The 23,269-nt window shown below is 45.7% G+C and overlaps 1 protein-coding gene across 1 annotated transcript in view; it reads left to right on the top strand.

Annotated features, from left to right (window-relative positions):
• The window catches only part of STAB1 (stabilin 1), a 1,160,316-nt gene that overhangs the window by 730,067 nt on the left and 406,980 nt on the right, over nt 1-23,269 (top strand). The window contains exon 47 of the mRNA XM_069643183.1: nt 3,107-3,190. Coding sequence (XP_069499284.1) covers nt 3,107-3,190 — 84 coding nt within the window. The remainder of the gene's footprint in view (nt 1-3,106; nt 3,191-23,269) is intronic.

Raw genomic sequence — 23,269 nt, 5'->3', positions numbered from 1 at the left:
TCTCTCTCTCTCTCTCTCTCTCTCTCTCTCTCTCTCTCTCTCTCTCTCTCTTTCTCTCTCAGTACCCACTCCGTGCCGTTTATGGGTCTGTGGCTGCAGCGTCATTGTTGAACTTAACAGTCTACCGGCTCTCGGTCATGCCACCACCTCGGATTTGGCAACACGTCTGAAGATTCCTTCCCTCAGCTGCTCTTGCTTCAAACTCTTCTCCTGTTGCATTTCCACGCAACTTTTTTCCATGCTTGAAGGCTGTGCATCCCAGTCTCTCTCAGCTCTGCTCGCACAGCTGATTCAAACCTCCTGGGCTTCTCTCTCCAAGAGGACTCCTACTCCTTCCTTTATGCTGTGTTCTTTTTCTCTGTTGAAGGAGTACTCTGCATTGCTCGCATTCAAAGTATTGTATACATCGTCTTTCTCATGTTGACTTAATGTTTCTACACCACAGTAACAAATATCTACTTGTTCTTCATATCTTCTTTGGGTAGGCGCTATTAGTGGTGTGTTATGGGTGAGTACCTTAGGAAGTTCCTCTTTGAAACGGAAGTCCTTGTCCCAAAGGAAGGAGTCTCTCTCTGTGAGGTCCCGCTTGGCTCTACCCCTAGGGAGAGTAACGCTTAGCAAACCCACCTCCCTAGCCTCAGAGGAAAAGGCTCCCCCCCTGGGGAGAAGTGACTGAATCCCTTTTTTCGTCCCACATCCTTTGGCCCATCATCTTCTAGCTTGGAGGTTAGCAAGCTCCCTTGGTCACTCTACTAGAAGTCCCTATAATCAGCAGGGGACTTCATGACGCAGATAGTTTAAGAGTTGACTATGTTAGAAAGGTGAATTTAGGTGGCAGGTGTTCAGGAAGAGGGTTATGGTTTATAAGGTACAGTGGGCAACTCAGCCTGGTTGCCAAGCCTGCCCGCCCACAGCTCATGATTGACCAGTGCAGGGAAAAGGAAGCGTGAAGTCCTAATGAGTGTCTAAGCAAGGTGCCCATCTCCCAGTAGTTTGGTTGGGCATTGTAAGAGACCTGCCTGGTGTGGGTGGAGTTTGCGGTTCCAGTCAAGCACCAAGAAACAATTTAGTTCTGTGCACTATTTTAATTAAGCAATATTTCCCAAAGCTGTGGGAAATAAGGTTTTTTAGGAGTCTGTAGGTTAGACTTATGGCCCAAAGCAAACAGCCCAAAAGTTCTGGCCAATGTTCCTATTAGCACCTGGCCTCTGGGCTGGGTGCTAGGCAGCAAGGTGCGTAGAGCAGTGATATGATAGTTTATTTGATATGATAGTTTATTTATATAGCGCCTATACACAATTTGTTTCAAAGCGCTTCAAGGCAAGGGAAGGGAACAAGGGAAAATACAACGACATTCTTACAGGCCATGAACAGTAAGGATGTGAAATTAACTATCGTACTCGGCCTGATGACATTTCAGATAGTGCAAGATCTAAGACATAGATAAGGAAGGGAGGGGGAGAGTGGGAAGGAAATGGAAACAGACAGGCGAGTACCGTACTAGGCCTGACAACATTTCTGGTAGAGCCGGAGGAAAACAAAAGGTGAGGGAGAGGGGTGCAGAAAGGGAGGAGAGGAACAAAACAAGCGACTATCGTACTAGGCCTGACAACGTTTCAGATAGTGTTGCAGGGAGGGGGGAACAGTAAGGGGATGGGGGAGCGACAGACGGAGTTGCTATCATACTAGGTCCAGGGACAATTCTGATAGAGTAAGTGCATAGAAGAAAGTAAGGGGAGGAGATAGGAAAAGGGAGAGGGGAGGGGAGGACAGAACAGAGAGTAAGCAGTCAAAAAGAGTGGAGAAGCAAGAGGGGAGAGCGAATACAATAGCAGAAGTCAGTAGTAACACATAATGTTGCAAGTCTGGATACAAGATGAAGATGGGAACAGCATGATTCAGGGTCACCATGAGTACAAGATGCAAAGGAAGTCCAGCATGAGAGTTGAGTAAGGGTGACGCACCGTGAATCAATGAGGTCAATAAAAGTAAAATCTAGCATTAGCCACAAGACGGTGATGGTGAAACCAGAATGTATCAGGGCAGACTCCTGTGTGCGGGAAGGGGGGGCAAAAGGGAACAAGACAGGGGGACCAGAGAGGGTGGAGATGGCCTGTGGGGAAAGAGGGTGTAAACACATGTTGGTACATGCTTACCTGCTGTCTTAGCAGAGGGTCGGACCCTGGATCATACTGGTCCGAACAGGTCCAAACAGGAATTGCCCTTTTCTTTGACTGCCTTTCACTTTGGACACCCGGCGAGAGACGCCCTTGATCTAAGAATAAAGAGCAGGAAGGAAGAGGCAGGGCTAAGAAGGTGGGTGGTGCTCAGGCCAGGTGACCTAGATCCACTTACACCTGCTCCCCAGCTGCAAAGGAAAAGAGGCTGGAGGGCTCCTTAAGTAGAGAAAAGAGCGGCAAGCAGGAAGGCACCAGGTGGGCGGGGCTTGGTAAGTGGTGAAAAAGAGCGGCAACCAGGAAGGCACCAGGTGGGCGGGGCTTAGGCCAGGTGACCTAGATCGACTTACACCTGCTCCCCAGCTGCAAAGGAAAAGAGGCTGGAGGGCTCCTTAAGTAGGGAAAAGAGCAGCAACCAGAAAGGCACAAGGTGGGTGGGGCTTGCTAAGTGGTGAAAAAGAGCAGCAACCAGGAAGGTGCCCGTCTACCTTCTCGCAAGCCACACTAGGGGGCTGCCTCTATGCCACGGATAGGAAAAATGGACAGCACCCCTTCGGCCGGCGATGAGCCGAGAATTGAATCCCATTCTTGCTTTTCCTATCTTGGAGGTGGGGGCTCAGGGCAGTTGTGGTGAAGGCAAAGAGGCATTGTGAGCCAAAGAAGGAGGAAGAGGATGGCTGGGGTAGCAGAGGCAAGTGTAGGGAGAAGTAGGTGAAACAGGACTGGCTCCGGAGAGGAATATGGTTTCCTCTGGGCCAACTGAAATGTTGGCATACCGGTGATAAGTGCCCCATGACTGAGAGGGAGCCAACCTTTTCCTCTGGGTGTTAATACTTATTATTATTATTATTATTATTATTAATATTATTTTGACCCACACACCCCTCACAGTGCATTCTAAACGTGGCATGTTATGTTTTCTTTTTCAGGATTCAAGAATCAAAGATTTAACTGGGGAAGGGCCTTTCACTGTCTTTATTCCACATGAAGATGTGTCCAGGAACAGTACAATGGTGAGACGCTGCTCCCTGTGCTCTAGTGGCAATCAAACAAAGCACTGTGCTAGCAAGTGTTGCATAATAACAATGTATTCTTATTTCTTGTCCAAATTACGGTTGCCTTTACCTGCAACATAAGACACCAGGACTTGTGCTAGGCCATCATGGCTTTCTCTGTAATCTTACCAACATCTTGAACCCTTAAACGTTAAGAAAGGGCAACAAAGTGAAACAATTCCAACATCTGTGGGAGAAGGATGCCTGAGTATCAAGCAGGCATGTACTCGAGGATCCCGAGTCACAGGACAGCTATTTGCACCTTTGAAAGATGCTCTTGGGACCGCCTGCACTTTCATGACAACATTGGACTATTTGTGAAGGCATTCAGATTGAATGCACCTTTTACCCCCCTGTGTGCGATATTGCTGTCAGGTCCTGTCTGGAGAGTTCCCCAAATGCTGCTGAACCCCCGCAGAACCACAAAAGCGTCTCGCTCTCAATTGATAGGATTCACTGCTGAGCCTGTTACACCCCTGGGGCAAAGGGGAGTGGGACAAAACAGATACTCAGATACTGGTTCTTGCTCCTGTGGATTGATATCCGCATGGGTGAGAAAAGACAAAAATGAGTTTACCTATTTTCCTATATCTCCTCCCTCACTCAACCCTCAGTAACTCACAGCACCTGAGATTCCTCTGCTGAAACCAAGATGAAATAATACATATGTGAAATTCCAAAATGAAACTTTAGTTACTCTTAAGATTTGTGGAAAATATTGCGGCAATCTGGTCAGTTTTCATGCTTTATCAAGACTTTCTTGACAGTAGCTCCTTAAACTTTCATTCTCAGTGAACTTTAGTTAACCTCTTTAGGTGCTTCTCTTCCTTTCCTTTGAAAATAAATATCTTCCTGATAAGTCCACCTAAAGAATTCTCTGAAGAAGTGAATTCTCGGTGTTCATTACTTTTTTTTTTTATTTTTTTTTATTTTATTTTTATTGGTTATATTACAAACCTTTAAAAAGAAAGAAGCAAGAAGAAAGGAAAGAAGACAAAACCAAGCTATGCATTCTACATTCATCTCAAATCGATACAAGTCCTCCTCCCATCATCTGGTTCCCATAACTTGTACTAGATGCGGATCTCAGGATCTCACAACGAGCGGGATCACCGGGCTATCGTGTAAACGTTCCTTTATAGCACGAAGGAAGGAAATCAAAGCATATAACAACGCTCTGTTTGCTCCATCAAACATAGCTTTCCACCAGTCATCACGAGTGAGGCACTGAGAGTTCATTATTAGTGGGTTGAAAATGTTTATTCTCTCAGACTCAAACTCGGAGCACGTTATGATAAGGTGTTTAAGTGATTCCTTTGTGTTAGAACAGAATCGACACACAAGGTCCGAGTCCGAAGATTGGGACCAGTAGCAAAGACGTTCTTTAGTTGGCATAGCGTTCAGCCTAAACTGAAGGTAGGCGGCCCGGGCCCACTGGTCCGGGAAGCAAGCTAGGTATGGAGCTACGTTTCCGTAAGCTCTTGCTTCGGCCGGTACTTCACGCATCGATTTAGATTTAGCTCTTTTATCGCAAGTCTGGATCCAGTCATTTCGCCAAAGTTTCAGTTTTGCGGCATCTGGATTTTCGAGCAGCAATTGCATCGAAATGTCATAGAAACAGAGTACATCATAACATGTCTTATTCCATTGGAATGCAATTGTGGGTGCTTTGGCGAACTGTAGGCTGTGAAGAATCTTCATCTGAGGCAAAACGGTGTTAAGGTTTACTTTCCTGAAGATGCTTAGAAGATTCCAAGCGACCCTCGCTTGCATCGATATATAGCCAAGTTCATATCTAATGCAAACAGTGGAGGTGCCTTTGGGTAGGTGGAGAACCCTGGTCCAGAAGATGTTTTCTAGGGAATTCCACATTTCAAACCCATATCCAAAGGCATTTTCGCCAGCATAAATTAGAGAAGGTACCACCTTCTGCTGAAAGAAGGTTAACGTCGGTCTTAAGGTAAATTTCCCAAATTTTTTGTTGATTATGGCTGCTTGGCACGCCAATTGACGGCATTTGTTCTTCACGGAGTCCACCCAGGGGGCGTCATTTCTGCTGGCACTTAGTTGCATTCCTAAGTATCTGGTGTTAAGAACGCGTCCGATGGGTTCTTTGTTCACGTACCAGTTGAATTTTTGCCGGTTTAAATTGGAACCTTGCAGTCTTTCAAGGACCATTATTTCGCATTTCCTTCTATTAATAACTAACCCGTTATCTGTTAGGTATTTTTCCACGGCATTTAGTTTGCGCTGTAAACCTATGGGGGTTGAGTCTATCAAAATGATATCATCTGCATAGACTAAATAGTCCACATGGGAGCCATGGAGTTTTGGCGGGAACGTGCGTAGGCCACTAAATACGTCCTTGATGTCGGATATGAACAAATTAAATATGGTTGCTGCAAGCGGGCAGCCTTGTTTGACACCTCGCGAGGTGTTGATGGGTACAGATAGATTGCCTTTTTGATCTAGGCGGACTCTGATGGTCGTGTTCGTATGGAGTTCATAAATAGCGGCCAGCAGACTTGCAGGGCCATTCCATTTGGTCAGTTTAGTCCAGAGTAGATCTCTGTTAATACTGTCGAACGCCTGAGACAAGTCTACCAAGGCGAGATAGATCTTGGTATTGGAACGCAAGGCTTCCATTTTCAGTAGGTTTAGTATTAATAGGTTAATGCCGCAGCCCAAGCCTTTGACGAATCCCGTTTGTCTAGGGCCCATCTGATTGCATTTTGTTGACCACTCAGTCAGTTTTTGTTGAAGGAGAGTGGCATAAACCTTGCCCAGTACGTCAAGAAGTGCAATGGGTCTGTAGTTCTTAGGATTCCAACGATCGCCTTTTTTAAAGATAGGTATGATCACTGCTGATTTCCAAGACAAAGGGGTCTTGCGGTTGTTGACGATTCTTTTGAACAGTAGCTCACAAAAGGTAGTCCATAGTTCAGGTTGGAGCTTGAGCGTAAAGTTTGTTAAGCCATCAGGACCGGGGGCTCTAGAGTTGTGTAAATTCCTAATGACTCTCAATATTTCCTCATAATCAAAGGTCAAGTCCCAAAGTGGCAGCGCTGGTGGGCTCCAATCAGCGACCTCATTATTGTTACAAAAGAGGTTGGTGTAAAAAGATACCCACTCAGACTCAGAGACCAGGTTTGCCTGGAGAGCATGTTGAGGAGCAAAGTTGTCCTTTATCAGTCTCCAATAATCAGCAGCGTTAGAGCTCTTCATTTTTGATAGCATCAACTCCGCATCGTTCTGTAGCATAATAGATTTATGGGACTTAAGCCAGTTCTTATAGCTTTGTTTGAAATTTTTTATAAGCCCATTTGCGGCACTTGATGTTTGTTTGCGGGTCGATCTTATCTGCCAACGTAGGAGACGTTTCCGTTGTTGCACTTCAAGATCAAATTTATGTTTTGGAAAAAAAAGACTATTGGCCATGTGATTTTTGCGTTCTTGATATTGTGTTAGGAGGTGGCTGTATTCCGTGAGTTCGGAAATCTGGAGACCTTTCAAGATATTACCTGTCTCAGTGTGGTCTAGTTTTAGGCGAATCCTACCGACTCCTGTTCGGGTTGGAAAGGCCCAGCGATCTTGAGGTCTTATGTCAGTTGCCGCAAATGTCAGTACCACCATCTCGTGATCGCTGTGTTGCATTGATCGGACGGACAGTCTGGATGTTTTCGTATGAATCCCACTGGAGACAATGATATAATCCAAGGTTGAATTTAGGTCGCCTCTTCTCCACGTGGGGGCAGCAGGAATATCGCCTACCGTTTGACCATTCAATATCATCAAGTCGCGTAGTTCCATTTCCAGAGACCATTGAGTTGCCAATTGAGATTCTAAATTGTTGACAGTCTTCTTGTGACCTAGTGTGTCCTGATGGTCAAGACAATCGATATTAAGGTCTCCACAGACTATTAAGTTAATTAGGGGGCAGGCTTCAATCTGCTCGTCCAACGCCTTGGTGACTTCATCTATGAAGTTTGTAGTTCCACTGGCCGCGTGGTTCCAGTACAGATTAAAGATGCAGATGTTAGTTGACGCATCAGCAGCCATGCTGCCCACCCCGACCGTGGTCACTTGAATAAATGGAGAAACATCAATTGAGTTTAGGATCCGAAGACCTGAATTAATCCTAACGGCTACCAGAAGGCCTGACATTGGTCTTCCTCTAGTCTGTTTGAAGGCTGGAATATAGGCAGTTTCAAATCCTTCCAGAATGGGTTTTTCACGTAGCCATGTCTCCTGTAGGCAAATAAGGTCCAAATCATCGGCCCAGGTGGTATTAAACAGATGAGTGAAGCCCCTTGTGTTCCATGATCCCAGAGTAAGGGTTTTGTTGCTGGAAGGGTGTTTGAGGACCTGGCGTTAGCGAGGCGTGATATTATTTAAAGATTCAGCAATCCACGCCCATTCCTTCTCTTGACCCTCTCGGCAACATATCAGACCCTTCCAAAACTTCAGTATGATGTGTTTGACTGGGACCTGAGATTGTAATCTTGATGTTTTTTAAGCTAGATGTCTCGTTCACGGACTTGCTGGTATTCTGTGCCGGAGGGAAGGATGTTAAGTGCGGAACTACAGTGACCCTCTCACAAGAGCGATCAGATGGGTTATTGTAGTCTCTTCCGACCTCCAGCAAGATCGCAGCTTTATTCAGAGCTTCTTCTGGAGTCCGTGTAGGGGCTAGGGAAATGTCAAAGCCCAGCGACATTAAAACTGGTCCGGCTTGGAGCAGTGTGTCAGCTATCAATTTGGACTGGACATGTAGAATAACTGCATCATTTTTGCTTTCTTCAAGAAATTCTACAATTTTTAGATCACCAGATTCTATTGCTCGCAGGCTCGGTACTAGATGACAAAGCCATAACACATTATGGCGATTCATTATCAAGTCATCAGCAGAGTCGATACGTTCTAGAAGTACTTGGTGGTAAGTAGGCTCATTCTTCCAATATTTGTTCTTGAGGGATTCGTTTGTTGTTTGCTTACTCAATGATAAGTTTCTTTGCGACCCCCCAGTAGCCTTGGGTTGCAGCAACTTAGGCAGGATACCCCTAGAATTAGAGCCAGATAAGTCATTTTTAGCAGCTACCGAGGATGACAGGTTGACACAAGGAGCAGAGGGAACTAGTGACTCAGGATCTTCCATCTTGGATTGGCCAGTGTTGCGTGGGTCACACGTTTTACGGCGTTTCTCCTCTAAAGTCATGAAGGGTTGCGACCAGGTGTCCGAGTCGTCTATGGGAGTTGTGGATTGACCAATTTTTTCACCTAGGGATACAATTCTGGAGGACTTTGAGGCGGGCGCTTGTGGATGAGTGAGATTATGTCCAGATGGATTTACTCCACTATCAGGCTGGTTAGTCATGTGAGGACAAGCAGCACTCAAAAGACCGGTTGAATTGCCAGGCTGCTTGTGTACATTGAGAGGGCTCGCCGGTAGAGTGTCAAACTCAGCAGCCTTCTCCACGTCCTCAGCTAAATCCTCTTCGTATACAGACATGTTTAGCAGGTCCTCAGATGTGCCACATAAATTGATTGTAGGATCTGCGATCAGGTCCAGATTGTTAGATGCAGCATTTAACGGAGGGTCTGATGCACCCTTTGTTCCTTTTGAGATTGTTTTATTAACAATTACATTCACCGTTTTTATGTTACGCAAAAATTTCCTGGAATGATTACCTCGGTTCCTTTTTTTTGTTAGTATGTTTTTTGATTTTTTGGCTTCGTTGCCTCCACAGTTTCCAGTTTTTGGACCTGTAAGGTGGCCGTTCGTGGGGTGCTTAAAGATGTCATAGACTTCAACAGCGGCGTCTTTTCCGTGATTTTGTGCAATATTGGACCCCTCTTTAGTAGAATCAGGAGCAAGATTTTGATTGGAGGAGGCAGCCAATTGAAAGTCCAGAGGAGGCGAGTTCGCTGCGGCTTGAATTTCCACAATAATGGCCTGAGCATTGGTCAATTGAGGAGGAATTGGATAAATGGCAGAGGGAGCAGACTCGTCCGTTTGCGAATCTACAAAGCATGGAGCCGGCAGCGACAAGTATTGATCCTGACCGGCTTCTTGCGGCGCTTTTTCATAACAGGCCAGCTTATTTACACTTCGCTTTGATTCAATAGCAGTGGCCTCTGCTATTTGGGCACATGTGGCTAGTGGGATCCGATCAGATGAACAGGCTACAGGTTTGTCTGGAGTCTGGGAGCACGGTAATCGTTTATCTTCAGGAATTCCAATATAGCCAGGCTTGTCGATTTTTTGTTGAAAAAGATGTAGAGCCTGTTTTGCCACTTCAGCCAATAATTTTCTATCCAGAAAGGCGTTTTTGTTACTGTCTATTAGTGCACCTAACGCCAATTCAGCCTGTTTGTCAGTGTGCAGAGAAGTATTTTTTAAGGTCGTCTGAGAGATCTCCAGTTCAGCGATCTTTGTATTCATGCCAGAGATTAAGGCTGTTAGGTCTTTCAAGTTGTCATTAATGTGTTCGTACATTTTCAAATATGGAGCCAAAGCAAGGGTAGTAGATGACATAATAATCGTCTGAATTTCTTGTATGGTTGGTAAGGGGCGATCGTTTCCAGAGCTGACCGTTGGGAGGCCTGTGGATCGCCTTTTATTCAACGGAAGGCGTCTGATTTTTGGAAAAGGACGCTCCATAAATGATGAGTCCGATAAAGATGAATCTGACGTAGCGTCGGAATGGGAACCCATGATTGAAGAGCTATTTTGCGAAATAGGGGAATCAGCTCTTTTTGCTGAAACAAGTTTCTTCTGTGAGCACTTGATGTTCGGAGAGAGGCTCGAGCGTCTGTGTTTTCTTTGATTCACCTTGGTCATAGATACGCTCTGCGGAGGACTTTTATCCCACAGTACAGGAGGGGGCGCCTCGACTACAGAGATCGTGGATGCCCTGACATGGGCTGTAGCACCCGGCGTAAAGTTATTTAATGCCGAGTTGTTCAATCTGTTTTTATTCAAATGTTTGAGGTCCATTAACAGCTTATTCACAACTTCCAAGGAATTTCTTCGATTGGTAGTCTTTTCCATGCTGGGCCGGCAACCTCTCCCGCTCAGCGGTTGTAAAAGAGCCACGGGAGAATGATTCCGGCTCCAGATTTTGCTCTGGTTTGTCCGCTTCGTTGAATGTAAAAGCTGTGTCAGGGAGATAAACATCAGGCGTTGTGTTCTGTAGCGTCATAGGTGACGGTAACAGCTTTTCATGTGCACTGTAAAATCTTGTACGCGGAGAACTGCTGCTTATTTCTTTTGTCATTAGAGCGCAAACTGCGTCGCATGCACCTGGGCTCTTTGGAAGAGGCTGGTCGTCCGACGTTACGTCAGTAGACTTGCGAGGAGGCATTAGCACAGTGCCACAGACCTGTTGCGTTGTACTACTGTTATGTGGTGCAGCAAAGGATGGAAGTACAGCAGAGCCACATGTTGGGGCTGAGGTGATCATCACTATCGGAGAAGTCTGAACTTCATATTGTTTATCACATTTATCAGATGGCTCATCATGTTTACATTGACACGGGGAGTGGGATGGGGCGTCATGGAGGGTGTCCGTTTGGAATGGGCTAGGCTGCACAGTAGCAGTGTCAGTAATAAGCTGTCTTGTCGAAGACTCGACTACTGACTCAGGACACACACTCTCACTGGGCCCTCTCGAGTGGCCAGCATAAACCGGAGAGTCTGAATTTAATTGCAAGATAGAAGACACACATGCACTTACTGTGGTTTCCTTGTTGTAATGTCGCTCCGCTTCATTCGTCAACTGTATGCCTTCGGCAGCATCAAGAGGTGGAACAGGTATGCGAGACGGTTCCGAGGATTCCGCCGAGAGCCATGAGCGTTCGGAGTCGTTACAAGCAGACTCACGCGCACGCTTCCTTTGAGCTCGAGTCTTTATGGCAGCACTCGTAGATTTACCTATCGCCGAGGGCATTGTATCCTCGGCTGCGAGATGGTATGTGCGGGGAGCAGGGGAGGCCACAGGAAGAAAGAAGAGGGATTCAACCGGATTCCGTTGACTTTCGTGAGGCGGCCCCGGCGCGCCAAACAGCCGCACAACAGCCAGTAGACTTTACTCCACCGGGCTTAACGCCGCAAGGGTAGACTGGCCCGATTTTGTGGGCAGGGAATGTCACGTGAGCAGTCACGTGACTTGCACTGAGCTCCGCCCCCTCCTGGGAGCGAGTGTTTGCCGTGCGCGAGTTCAAGGGAACTCCCAGCGCTAATTTCCAAAGCACAAAGTAAAGCGTTCGTTTTCCAACTGGAGATACTTCTCTATGCTGGAGAAGTCTGCGCCGTGCTGCTGGACTGGCCCGATTTTGTGGGCAGGGAATGTCACGTGAGCAGTCACGTGACTTGCACTGAGCTCCGCCCCCTCCTGGGAGCGAGTGTTTGCCGTGCGCGAGTTCAAGGGAACTCCCAGCGCTAATTTCCAAAGCACAAAGTAAAGCGTTCGTTTTCCAACTGGAGATACTTCTCTATGGTGTTCATTACTGAAAGTGCATTAAGTAGAACACTAAGAACTACTGAAGAAACACTATTAGCACTCCTGAAATCTAAATTAAAACTATTTAAATGGGGTTTTCAAACATATTTAACCTAACCTGCAAAATGAATATTTGAATCACTTAAAAGAAGTAGTGAAGCTAAGTAATATTTAAACTATCCCCGGAGAAGGTCAGTAACCGGACAAGCTCTACATAAATTGTGGTGTAACTGTGCTAAAAAACATTGCGCAAGTCACCAGAAGAACCTGGTCCAAAAAACAAACACTGGCCTCCTTCAGTTTCACTGTGAAAGTCACTGTGGCGCCTCTTTAGGAGTGCAAAACTCTGTCAATGGCTACCTCACTTCTGACGCTGTGCTGCTTACTGTGAGTACTTACATGGAAGCGAAAACCGGAACGCGCCTCGACCAGCTGCCTGGATACTGCGTATACTGAAGTGGAGCAACACCAGAGACCCTCGCCTGGGATTCTAACGGAGGATCTATCTTCAGAGTGCCTCACAGGAACGCGACGCAGAGCCTCAGTCTAATCACGGAGAGCAATGTTTGAAAACATATAATTATCCCTCCTCCTGAATACAATCCCAGGACGCGTTAGACTGAAAGGGAAATCTGCTCAACTAGCATAGCTAAGGTTACGTTCCCCACTTGACCACTACAGCACAAACAGACTAAGAAAGTAAAGGCTTGGCAGAAAGTCATTGCACAGATGCTGCAGAACTAAAATTAAAAAGGAAATTATTCTACTTTACCTATTTAAAATCTAATTAAAACCAATTTTAAAAGAACAGTTACATTTGAATACACAGCAACAAAACTTAACCCTGGTTGAATTGAAGAACTCTAATCTTTTCTGTTTGCAGATTCAGTCTTTATCTTAATCTTCTTTGAGCATATCATAGACGAAATCTTTCTTCTCAGGAAACTCTTCAGCCCTAAACTGAGGACTCAAAACAAACAGGACCTACTCCAAGGACAGTTCTAAATGAAAGGCAGTTCAGAATGTCCTGCCTGACCCTTTGTTCCTCCTTCATCCAATCAGGAGTCTAGGTCCTTTAATGCCATTTTGGTTTGGGATAACCCCAGCACTCTGGATTGCCCATGTTAAGGCCCAAGTCCAGGAAACCGCCAATATAATAATACTGTATAAAATGATCATGCAAATGTAAATGTATTCACTGCCTACATCTACCAGGAAACCTGGCAATTGCATATCTGGGACATTAAAAAAGGCTCATGTCCTCAAATAGGAAGGATGTTGCGCAGAAATGCAAGAGATCTGGTTGAAACAGGCACAGAGTAATGTGCATGTCCCTTGGCTCAGGTATGCAGCCACATGCACCACAAATCCCTTTATATACATGTATCTAACCGCTTTCTGCATTTTAACATGATTTACATGCTAAATATCGCTTACATCCACCACCAGGTTGGGGGGATGGTGTAGGACAAATTAAGTATACACGGTGGCCGGATAGTGCATCATTTCTCTCCTTGCATAGCCTTCCCAAAATGTGCAGGTCCACCTTTTGAAAAAGCTGGTTAATTCATTTAGTTGAATAGTGCATCTCTGAAAAGCGCCAGATTTGCTGTGAGGTGGTTCCATGCGCTTTTGTAGTTTGCATCTTGTTGTATCTTTGGGTCTTCCATTTTAACCTCTTTTCACCGACTTATCACAGATAACATGCTTTCTGCGGAGAGCTAACATTTGTTAGAAACTTGATTTTATGTATGTCTATTGTTTCGTATTGCAGTGATATGCTCTCTTATGACCCCTGCACGGTGCTCAATTGCTTATGCATATCTGAGGATTTGTCTTGAGTAACAGGTTTTCATGTTTGGTAGAGCTCAGCTTCTCTTTGGGAATGGGAGGTTTCAACGAAGGAAATGTGTTCGAAGGCTAAATCATCCAAACTTTGTTAAGGATTTGGGAGGCAAATATTTGGGGGAGGTGGGTAATCATGATAATTAAGGTGCAGGGAGGAAAGGCGGTTGCCGGGGGTTGGGGGTTCTCCCCCACATATCTTGATGGCCAAATCTCCGCAATCAAATCGCATAGTATCTTCTCTTCAGCTCTACGTGTAGATGAGGATAAGTTAAATCAGTTCCAGAGCTCGCAATGCCGACTCCTGTCTTTCTTCTATCAGAAAATCCAGTGGTGAAGCTTATGATTCATTCTCTGTGCAGCTTTCACGTGCTTCACTCTGGCCTTGGGCCAGCATTTCTGGGCAGTCGTGCTGGTGAAGTTTGCACTGCTGAGTTCAAAGTTCAAACATCACATAATATCATCATTCCAAGCATATCACAGTTGCAGAATCAGATTAAATAAATGTCAGGGGATTCCACGGGGCAACCTATCAATCTCTTTGAGAACTTGTTTTCTCCCATTGTTAGGAATTTGGGGTAATGCCAAAGAGATCAGCCCCATACAATACAGTGGTTTCAATTTGGGCTCAGTTCCCATGATGTGAAGCAAATTGCTGGGATGCCTTACTCTGCAGGGACATCGCGAGATCATACTTTTTCAACTCATTCCTCTATTTGCAGCTATCAGTGAATTTGATGCCCTTTGCCAAGGCAACAACCCCTTCCATCTCCTCTGGCCCCAGAAGGATCTGTGGGAGAAATGTTCTGTAACCCTTGTCTAAGACCCTCACACTTGCAGAACCCATTGACCTTCTCTGTCGGGGATAGTGGACCCCCATGTGTTCTCATTGCATGCAAAGAGTAGGTCACTTACCTACATTCCATTCAGTTTCGGGGTGTCTGCAGCACTGGTGCACTTGTTTCTTAACCTTTGTTAGGGTGGGTTCTCTCACCCCTATATTCAGGGGAACAGATAAACGAAGCCACAGCAAGTCAACATGGTTTCCCATCAGCATTTCCTGGCTCACCTGCTGGTAGCCGTGGTGGAGCAACAGAAAACAACTCTCAAGGAGAGTATAGATAGTATCAGACATTTAACATTCATTAAGAGATTGCACACACAAAGTTGTTATGAGGATAACACATGTTTCCTGTGGTTGTGATACTACCAGTTAGGGTCACCAAAGCGTCCTATGTTCGGCAGATCATGTGGATGGCAGATCATGTGGATGGCAGATCTGGTGATCTGTATCATGCGAAGCCTTTGAATCCCAATCCACTCCACTGGGAAAAAAACAATGTGAAGACAATAGTTCAGGCGACCGTAAAAGACAAATAGTAAAATAGTGTCAAACTATGAGTCACTGCGTTCATAGCAATACAAGTATTGCTCTATCAATGCACCCGGTACATAAATATGTCAACATTATTAAGCGCGGTGCACCCTGCTCCCCCAATCTAAAGCCCCTCAGATACCAAGTACAACCCATTACTTAATAGCTAAGTTCACTGTACTGTCAAGTGTCAGCTGTTGGTCTGTGCAAAGTTATAGAAAAGTGTGCCACATGTCTCAAATGTTTTTTCTCGCCATTTCTCAGACTATCTATCCTCCTTTCCATGGAAGCTAGTTTACCAATCTCTTCCATCTTTGGGGATTTCCATGGAGGCTAGTTTACCAAGCTCTTCCGTCTTTGTGGATTTCCATGGAGGCTAGTTTACCAAGCTCCTCCGTTTTTTGTGGATTTCCATGGAGGCTAGTTTACCAAGCTCATCCGTCTTTATCCTCTTTTCCATGGATGCTAGTTGCCCAAGCACTTCAGTCTTTGTGGAATTCCATGGAGGCTAGAGTACCAAGCTCGTCCGTCTTTGGGGATTTCCATGAAGGCTAGTTTACCAAGCTCTTCCATCTTTATCCTCCTTTCTATGGAGGCTAGTTTACCAAGCTCTTCCGTCTATCTGGATTTCCGTGCAGGCTAGTTTACCAAGCTCTTCCGTCTTTTTGGATTCCCATTGCGGCTAGTTTACCAAGCTCTTCCATCTTTATCCTCCTTTCCATGGAAGCTAGTTTATCAAGCTCTTCCGTCTTTGGGGATGTCCATGGAGGCTAGTTTACCAAGCTCTTCCGTTTTTTGTGGATGTCCATGGAGGCTAGTTTACCAAGCTCTTCCGTCTTTATCCTCTTTTCCATGGATGCTAGTTGCCCAAGCTCTTCTATCTTTGTGGATTTCCGTGCAGGCTAGTTTACCAAGCTCTTCCGTCTTTGTGGATTTCCGTGGAGGCTAGTTTACCAAGCTCTTCCGTCTTTGTGGATTTCCATGAAGGCTAGTTTACTAAGCTCTTCCGTCTTTGGGGATTTCCGTGGAGGCTAGTTTACCAAGCTCTTCCGTCTTTATCCTCTTTTCCATGGATGCTAGTTGCCCAAGCTCTTCCGTCTTTGTGGAATTCCATGGAAGCTAGTTTACCAAGCTCGTCCGTCTTTGGGGAGTTCCGTGAAGGCTAGTTTACCAAGCTCTTCCGTCTTTATCCTCCTTTCTATGGAGGCTAGTTTACCAAGCTCTTCTATCTTTGTGGATTTCCGTGTAGGCTAGTTTACCAAGCTCTTCCGTCTTTGTGGATTTCCGTGGAGGCTAGTTTACCAAGCTCTTCCGTCTTTGTGGATTTCCATGGAGGCTAGTTTACCAAGCTCTTCCGTCTTTGGGGATTTCCATGGAGGCTAGTTTACCAAGCTCTTCCATCTTTGGGGATTTCCTTGGAGGCTAGTTGTCCAAGCTCTTCCGTCTTTATCCTCATTTCTATGGAGGCTAGTTTACCAAGTTCTTCCGTCTTTGTGGATTTCCATGCAGGCTAGTTTACCAAGCTCTTCCGTCTTTATCCTCTTTTCCATGGATGCTAGTTGCCCAAGCTCTTCCGTCTTTGTGGAATTCCATGGAGGCTAGTTTACCAAGCTCGTCCGTCTTTGGGGAGTTCTGTGAAGGCTAGTTTACCAAGCTCTTCTGACTTTATCTTCCTTTCTATGGAGGCTAGTTCAACAAGCTCTTCCATCTTTGTGGATTTCCGTGCAGGCTAGTTTACCAAGCTCTTCCGTCTTTGTGGATTTCCGTGGAGGCTAGTTTATCAAGCTCTTCCGTCTTTGTGGATTTCCATGGAGGCTAGTTTACCAAGCTCTTCCATCTTTGGGGATTTCCCTGGAGGCTAGTTTACCAAGCTCTTCCATCTTTGGGGATTTCCTTGGAGGCTAGTTGACCAAGCTCTTCCGTCTTTATCCTCTTTTCCATGGCGGCTAGTTTACCAAGCTCTTCCGTCTTTGTGGATTTCCGTGCAGGCTAGATTACCAAGCTCTTCCGTCTTTGTGGATTTCCGTGGAGGCTGGTTTACCAAGCTCTTCCGTCTTTGTGGATTTCCGTGCAGGCTAGTTTACGAAGCTCTTCCGTCTTTGTGGATTTCCGTGGAGGCTAGTTTAACAAGCTCTTCCGTCTTTTTGGATTTCCAGTGTTTGAACACAAATCTCGCACTCGTCGCCAGAGCCATTTTTTATCACAAGATTGCCATTGTATGTGGATTTCAAATGTTTTGTGACATCTTTGATCAATGTCACTGTTTACTGACATACATGTATGCTTTACTAAATTTTATCTGGCCTGTCTCAGTGACCAGAATTGTGATACCTTTGTCCAGGTGCTCATCATGTGAATGCGCATGACCATAGCTCTGTTGCATGAGTTTGGAAGCCAATGGTCCAGATTTAAAACTGTTCTCTGACGTCCAGCGTATGCTGTAGATGATTTATTGCTGAGATAGTGGGGGGGGGGCAATATTGACTTTCAGGATCCTGCTACTTCTACCAGTCCATACTTTTATGTTTACCTCAATCTGCAAATCTTCATACCAATCTATCTTGCACTTTGTAGAGTCGCTCAGTTATAGCTGATGGATGTCGAAGATGCTGTGTCTGTTTCTTGTTTCAGTGTAGGCATTAAAAAGGATGCACGAGACTTCGCGAGAGGAGGTGGTTTTCGTGACGCTCATCACATGGAGTGCTCGGTGGACATGGGTGCACGATGAGTTGGATGTGGTAGGATCATTCGGGGTGGTGGAGACTGGCTGAGAGGGGTAGGGGAGGTTGGATGCGTGTGCACTTTGAGTGTCGGGTGAGAGGGTCACGTCGATGGGGGCAAGGAAGAGTAGGCGGCCAGTAGTAGGTATGTGAGAGACGAGATGGGTAGGCTCAGGGGCGATTGGGAGGGTGGAGAGGGGTCCACGTGAGGAGTGGGGGGTTAGGCAGGAAGTTTCTGGTTCGAGTCTGGAGGGCGCTGGGGGATTTGGTGTACTGGGTGAGAAGTCAAGTCCCTTTAGGATTGCTGAGGCCGAGGCAAGGACTGGAATAACATATTTCTCCAGCATGGGGTCTGGTATGGATTCACATGCTCATGAATATTCCCCGTCGTCAGGCTGGGAATCCTCAGTAAAGAAAAAATCAGTATCAGTTTCGTTTCTGATCTGTCTTTTTTCTTTTGAGAACTGCTGCTTATTTCTTTTGTCATTAGAGCGCAAACTGCGTCGCATGCACCTGGGCTCTTTGGAAGAGGCTGGTCGTCCGACGTTACGTCAGTAGACTTGCGAGGAGGCATTAGCACAGTGCCACAGACCTGTTGCGTTGTACTACTGTTATGTGGTGCAGCAAAGGATGGAAGTACAGCAGAGCCACATGTTGGGGCTGAGGTGATCATCACTATCGGAGAAGTCTGAACTTCATATTGTTTATCACATTTATCAGATGGCTCATCATGTTTACATTGACACGGGGAGTGGGATGGGGCGTCATGGAGGGTGTCCGTTTGGAATGGGCTAGGCTGCACAGTAGCAGTGTCAGTAATAAGCTGTCTTGTCGAAGACTCGACTACTGACTCAGGACACACACTCTCACTGGGCCCTCTCGAGTGGCCAGCATAAACCGGAGAGTCTGAATTTAATTGCAAGATAGAAGACACACATGCACTTACTGTGGTTTCCTTGTTGTAATGTCGCTCCGCTTCATTCGTCAACTGTATGCCTTCGGCAGCATCAAGAGGTGGAACAGGTATGCGAGACGGTTCCGAGGATTCCGCCGAGAGCCATGAGCGTTCGGAGTCGTTACAAGCAGACTCACGCGCACGCTTCCTTTGAGCTCGAGTCTTTATGGCAGCACTCGTAGATTTACCTATCGCCGAGGGCATTGTATCCTCGGCTGCGAGATGGTATGTGCGGGGAGCAGGGGAGGCCACAGGAAGAAAGAAGAGGGATTCAACCGGATTCCGTTGACTTTCGTGAGGCGGCCCCGGCGCGCCAAACAGCCGCACAACAGCCAGTAGACTTTACTCCACCGGGCTTAACGCCGCAAGGGTAGACTGGCCCGATTTTGTGGGCAGGGAATGTCACGTGAGCAGTCACGTGACTTGCACTGAGCTCCGCCCCCTCCTGGGAGCGAGTGTTTGCCGTGCGCGAGTTCAAGGGAACTCCCAGCGCTAATTTCCAAAGCACAAAGTAAAGCGTTCGTTTTCCAACTGGAGATACTTCTCTATGCTGGAGAAGTCTGCGCCGTGCTGCTGGACTGGCCCGATTTTGTGGGCAGGGAATGTCACGTGAGCAGTCACGTGACTTGCACTGAGCTCCGCCCCCTCCTGGGAGCGAGTGTTTGCCGTGCGCGAGTTCAAGGGAACTCCCAGCGCTAATTTCCAAAGCACAAAGTAAAGCGTTCGTTTTCCAACTGGAGATACTTCTCTATGGTGTTCATTACTGAAAGTGCATTAAGTAGAACACTAAGAACTACTGAAGAAACACTATTAGCACTCCTGAAATCTAAATTAAAACTATTTAAATGGGGTTTTCAAACATATTTAACCTAACCTGCAAAATGAATATTTGAATCACTTAAAAGAAGTAGTGAAGCTAAGTAATATTTAAACTATCCCCGGAGAAGGTCAGTAACCGGACAAGCTCTACATAAATTGTGGTGTAACTGTGCTAAAAAACATTGCGCAAGTCACCAGAAGAACCTGGTCCAAAAAACAAACACTGGCCTCCTTCAGTTTCACTGTGAAAGTCACTGTGGCGCCTCTTTAGGAGTGCAAAACTCTGTCAATGGCTACCTCACTTCTGACGCTGTGCTGCTTACTGTGAGTACTTACATGGAAGCGAAAACCGGAACGCGCCTCGACCAGCTGCCTGGATACTGCGTATACTGAAGTGGAGCAACACCAGAGACCCTCGCCTGGGATTCTAACGGAGGATCTATCTTCAGAGTGCCTCACAGGAACGCGACGCAGAGCCTCAGTCTAATCACGGAGAGCAATGTTTGAAAACATATAATTATCCCTCCTCCTGAATACAATCCCAGGACGCGTTAGACTGAAAGGGAAATCTGCTCAACTAGCATAGCTAAGGTTACGTTCCCCACTTGACCACTACAGCACAAACAGACTAAGAAAGTAAAGGCTTGGCAGAAAGTCATTGCACAGATGCTGCAGAACTAAAATTAAAAAGGAAATTATTCTACTTTACCTATTTAAAATCTAATTAAAACCAATTTTAAAAGAACAGTTACATTTGAATACACAGCAACAAAACTTAACCCTGGTTGAATTGAAGAACTCTAATCTTTTCTGTTTGCAGATTCAGTCTTTATCTTAATCTTCTTTGAGCATATCATAGACGAAATCTTTCTTCTCAGGAAACTCTTCAGCCCTAAACTCAGGACTCAAAACAAACAGGACCTACTCCAAGGACAGTTCTAAATGAAAGGCAGTTCAGAATGTCCTGCCTGACCCTTTGTTCCTCCTTCATCCAATCAGGAGTCTAGGTCCTTTAATGCCATTTTGGTTTGGGATAACCCCAGCACTCTGGATTGCCCATGTTAAGGCCCAAGTCCAGGAAACCGCCAATATAATAATACTGTATAAAATGATCATGCAAATGTAAATGTATTCACTGCCTACATCTACCAGGAAACCTGGCAATTGCATATCTGGGACATTAAAAAAGGCTCATGTCCTCAAATAGGAAGGATGTTGCGCAGAAATGCAAGAGATCTGGTTGAAACAGGCACAGAGTAATGTGCATGTCCCTTGGCTCAGGTATGCAGCCACATGCACCACAAATCCCTTTATATACATGTATCTAACCGCTTTCTGCATTTTAACATGATTTACATGCTAAATATCGCTTACATCCACCACCAGGTTGGGGGGATGGTGTAGGACAAATTAAGTATACACGGTGGCCGGATAGTGCATCATTTCTCTCCTTGCATAGCCTTCCCAAAATGTGCAGGTCCACCTTTTGAAAAAGCTGGTTAATTCATTTAGTTGAATAGTGCATCTCTGAAAAGCGCCAGATTTGCTGTGAGGTGGTTCCATGCGCTTTTGTAGTTTGCATCTTGTTGTATCTTTGGGTCTTCCATTTTAACCTCTTTTCACCGACTTATCACAGATAACATGCTTTCTGCGGAGAGCTAACATTTGTTAGAAACTTGATTTTATGTATGTCTATTGTTTCGTATTGCAGTGATATGCTCTCTTATGACCCCTGCACGGTGCTCAATTGCTTATGCATATCTGAGGATTTGTCTTGAGTAACAGGTTTTCATGTTTGGTAGAGCTCAGCTTCTCTTTGGGAATGGGAGGTTTCAACGAAGGAAATGTGTTCGAAGGCTAAATCATCCAAACTTTGTTAAGGATTTGGGAGGCAAATATTTGGGGGAGGTGGGTAATCATGATAATTAAGGTGCAGGGAGGAAAGGCGGTTGCCGGGGGTTGGGGGTTCTCCCCCACATATCTTGATGGCCAAATCTCCGCAATCAAATCGCATAGTATCTTCTCTTCAGCTCTACGTGTAGATGAGGATAAGTTAAATCAGTTCCAGAGCTCGCAATGCCGACTCCTGTCTTTCTTCTATCAGAAAATCCAGTGGTGAAGCTTATGATTCATTCTCTGTGCAGCTTTCACGTGCTTCACTCTGGCCTTGGGCCAGCATTTCTGGGCAGTCGTGCTGGTGAAGTTTGCACTGCTGAGTTCAAAGTTCAAACATCACATAATATCATCATTCCAAGCATATCACAGTTGCAGAATCAGATTAAATAAATGTCAGGGGATTCCACGGGGCAACCTATCAATCTCTTTGAGAACTTGTTTTCTCCCATTGTTAGGAATTTGGGGTAATGCCAAAGAGATCAGCCCCATACAATACAGGGGTTTCAATTTGGGCTCAGTTCCCATGATGTGAAGCAAATTGCTGGGATGCCTTACTCTGCAGGGACATCGCGAGATCATACTTTTTCAACTCATTCCTCTATTTGCAGCTATCAGTGAATTTGATGCCCTTTGCCAAGGCAACAACCCCTTCCATCTCCTCTGGCCCCAGAAGGATCTGTGGGAGAAATGTTCTGTAACCCTTGTCTAAGACCCTCACACTTGCAGAACCCATTGACCTTCTCTGTCGGGGATAGTGGACCCCCATGTGTTCTCATTGCATGCAAAGAGTAGGTCACTTACCTACATTCCATTCAGTTTCGGGGTGTCTGCAGCACTGGTGCACTTGTTTCTTAACCTTTGTTAGGGTGGGTTCTCTCACCCCTATATTCAGGGGAACAGATAAACGAAGCCACAGCAAGTCAACATGGTTTCCCATCAGCATTTCCTGGCTCACCTGCTGGTAGCCATGGTGGAGCAACAGAAAACAACTCTCAAGGAGAGTATAGATAGTATCAGACATTTAACATTCATTAAGAGATTGCACACACAAAGTTGTTATGAGGATAACACATGTTTCCTGTGGTTGTGATACTACCAGTTAGGGTCACCAAAGCGTCCTATGTTCGGCAGATCATGTGGATGGCAGATCATGTGGATGGCAGATCTGGTGATCTGTATCATGCGAAGCCTTTGAATCCCAATCCACTCCACTGGGGAAAAAAACAATGTGAAGACAATAGTTCAGGCGACCGTAAAAGACAAATAGTAAAATAGTGTCAAACTATGAGTCACTGCGTTCATAGCAATACAAGTATTGCTCTATCAATGCACCCGGTACATAAATATGTCAACATTATTAAGCGCGGTGCACCCTGCTCCCCCAATCTAAAGCCCCTCAGATACCAAGTACAACCCATTACTTAATAGCTAAGTTCACTGTACTGTCAAGTGTCAGCTGTTGGTCTGTGCAAAGTTATAGAAAAGTGTGCCACATGTCTCAAATGTTTTTTCTCGCCATTTCTCAGACTATCTATCCTCCTTTCCATGGAAGCTAGTTTACCAATCTCTTCCATCTTTGGGGATTTCCATGGAGGCTAGTTTACCAAGCTCTTCCGTCTTTGTGGATTTCCATGGAGGCTAGTTTACCAAGCTCCTCCGTTTTTTGTGGATTTCCATGGAGGCTAGTTTACCAAGCTCATCCGTCTTTATCCTCTTTTCCATGGATGCTAGTTGCCCAAGCACTTCAGTCTTTGTGGAATTCCATGGAGGCTAGAGTACCAAGCTCGTCCGTCTTTGGGGATTTCCATGAAGGCTAGTTTACCAAGCTCTTCCATCTTTATCCTCCTTTCTATGGAGGCTAGTTTACCAAGCTCTTCCGTCTATCTGGATTTCCGTGCAGGCTAGTTTACCAAGCTCTTCCGTCTT

This window comes from Ambystoma mexicanum, chromosome 2p, assembly GCF_040938575.1.
Source record: "Ambystoma mexicanum isolate Mex_15411 chromosome 2p, UKY_AmexF1_1, whole genome shotgun sequence".
Classification (NCBI taxonomy): domain Eukaryota; kingdom Metazoa; phylum Chordata; class Amphibia; order Caudata; family Ambystomatidae; genus Ambystoma; species Ambystoma mexicanum.
The sequence above is the reverse complement of the archived record's forward strand: the minus strand, read 5'-3'. Positions and strand labels throughout refer to the sequence as shown.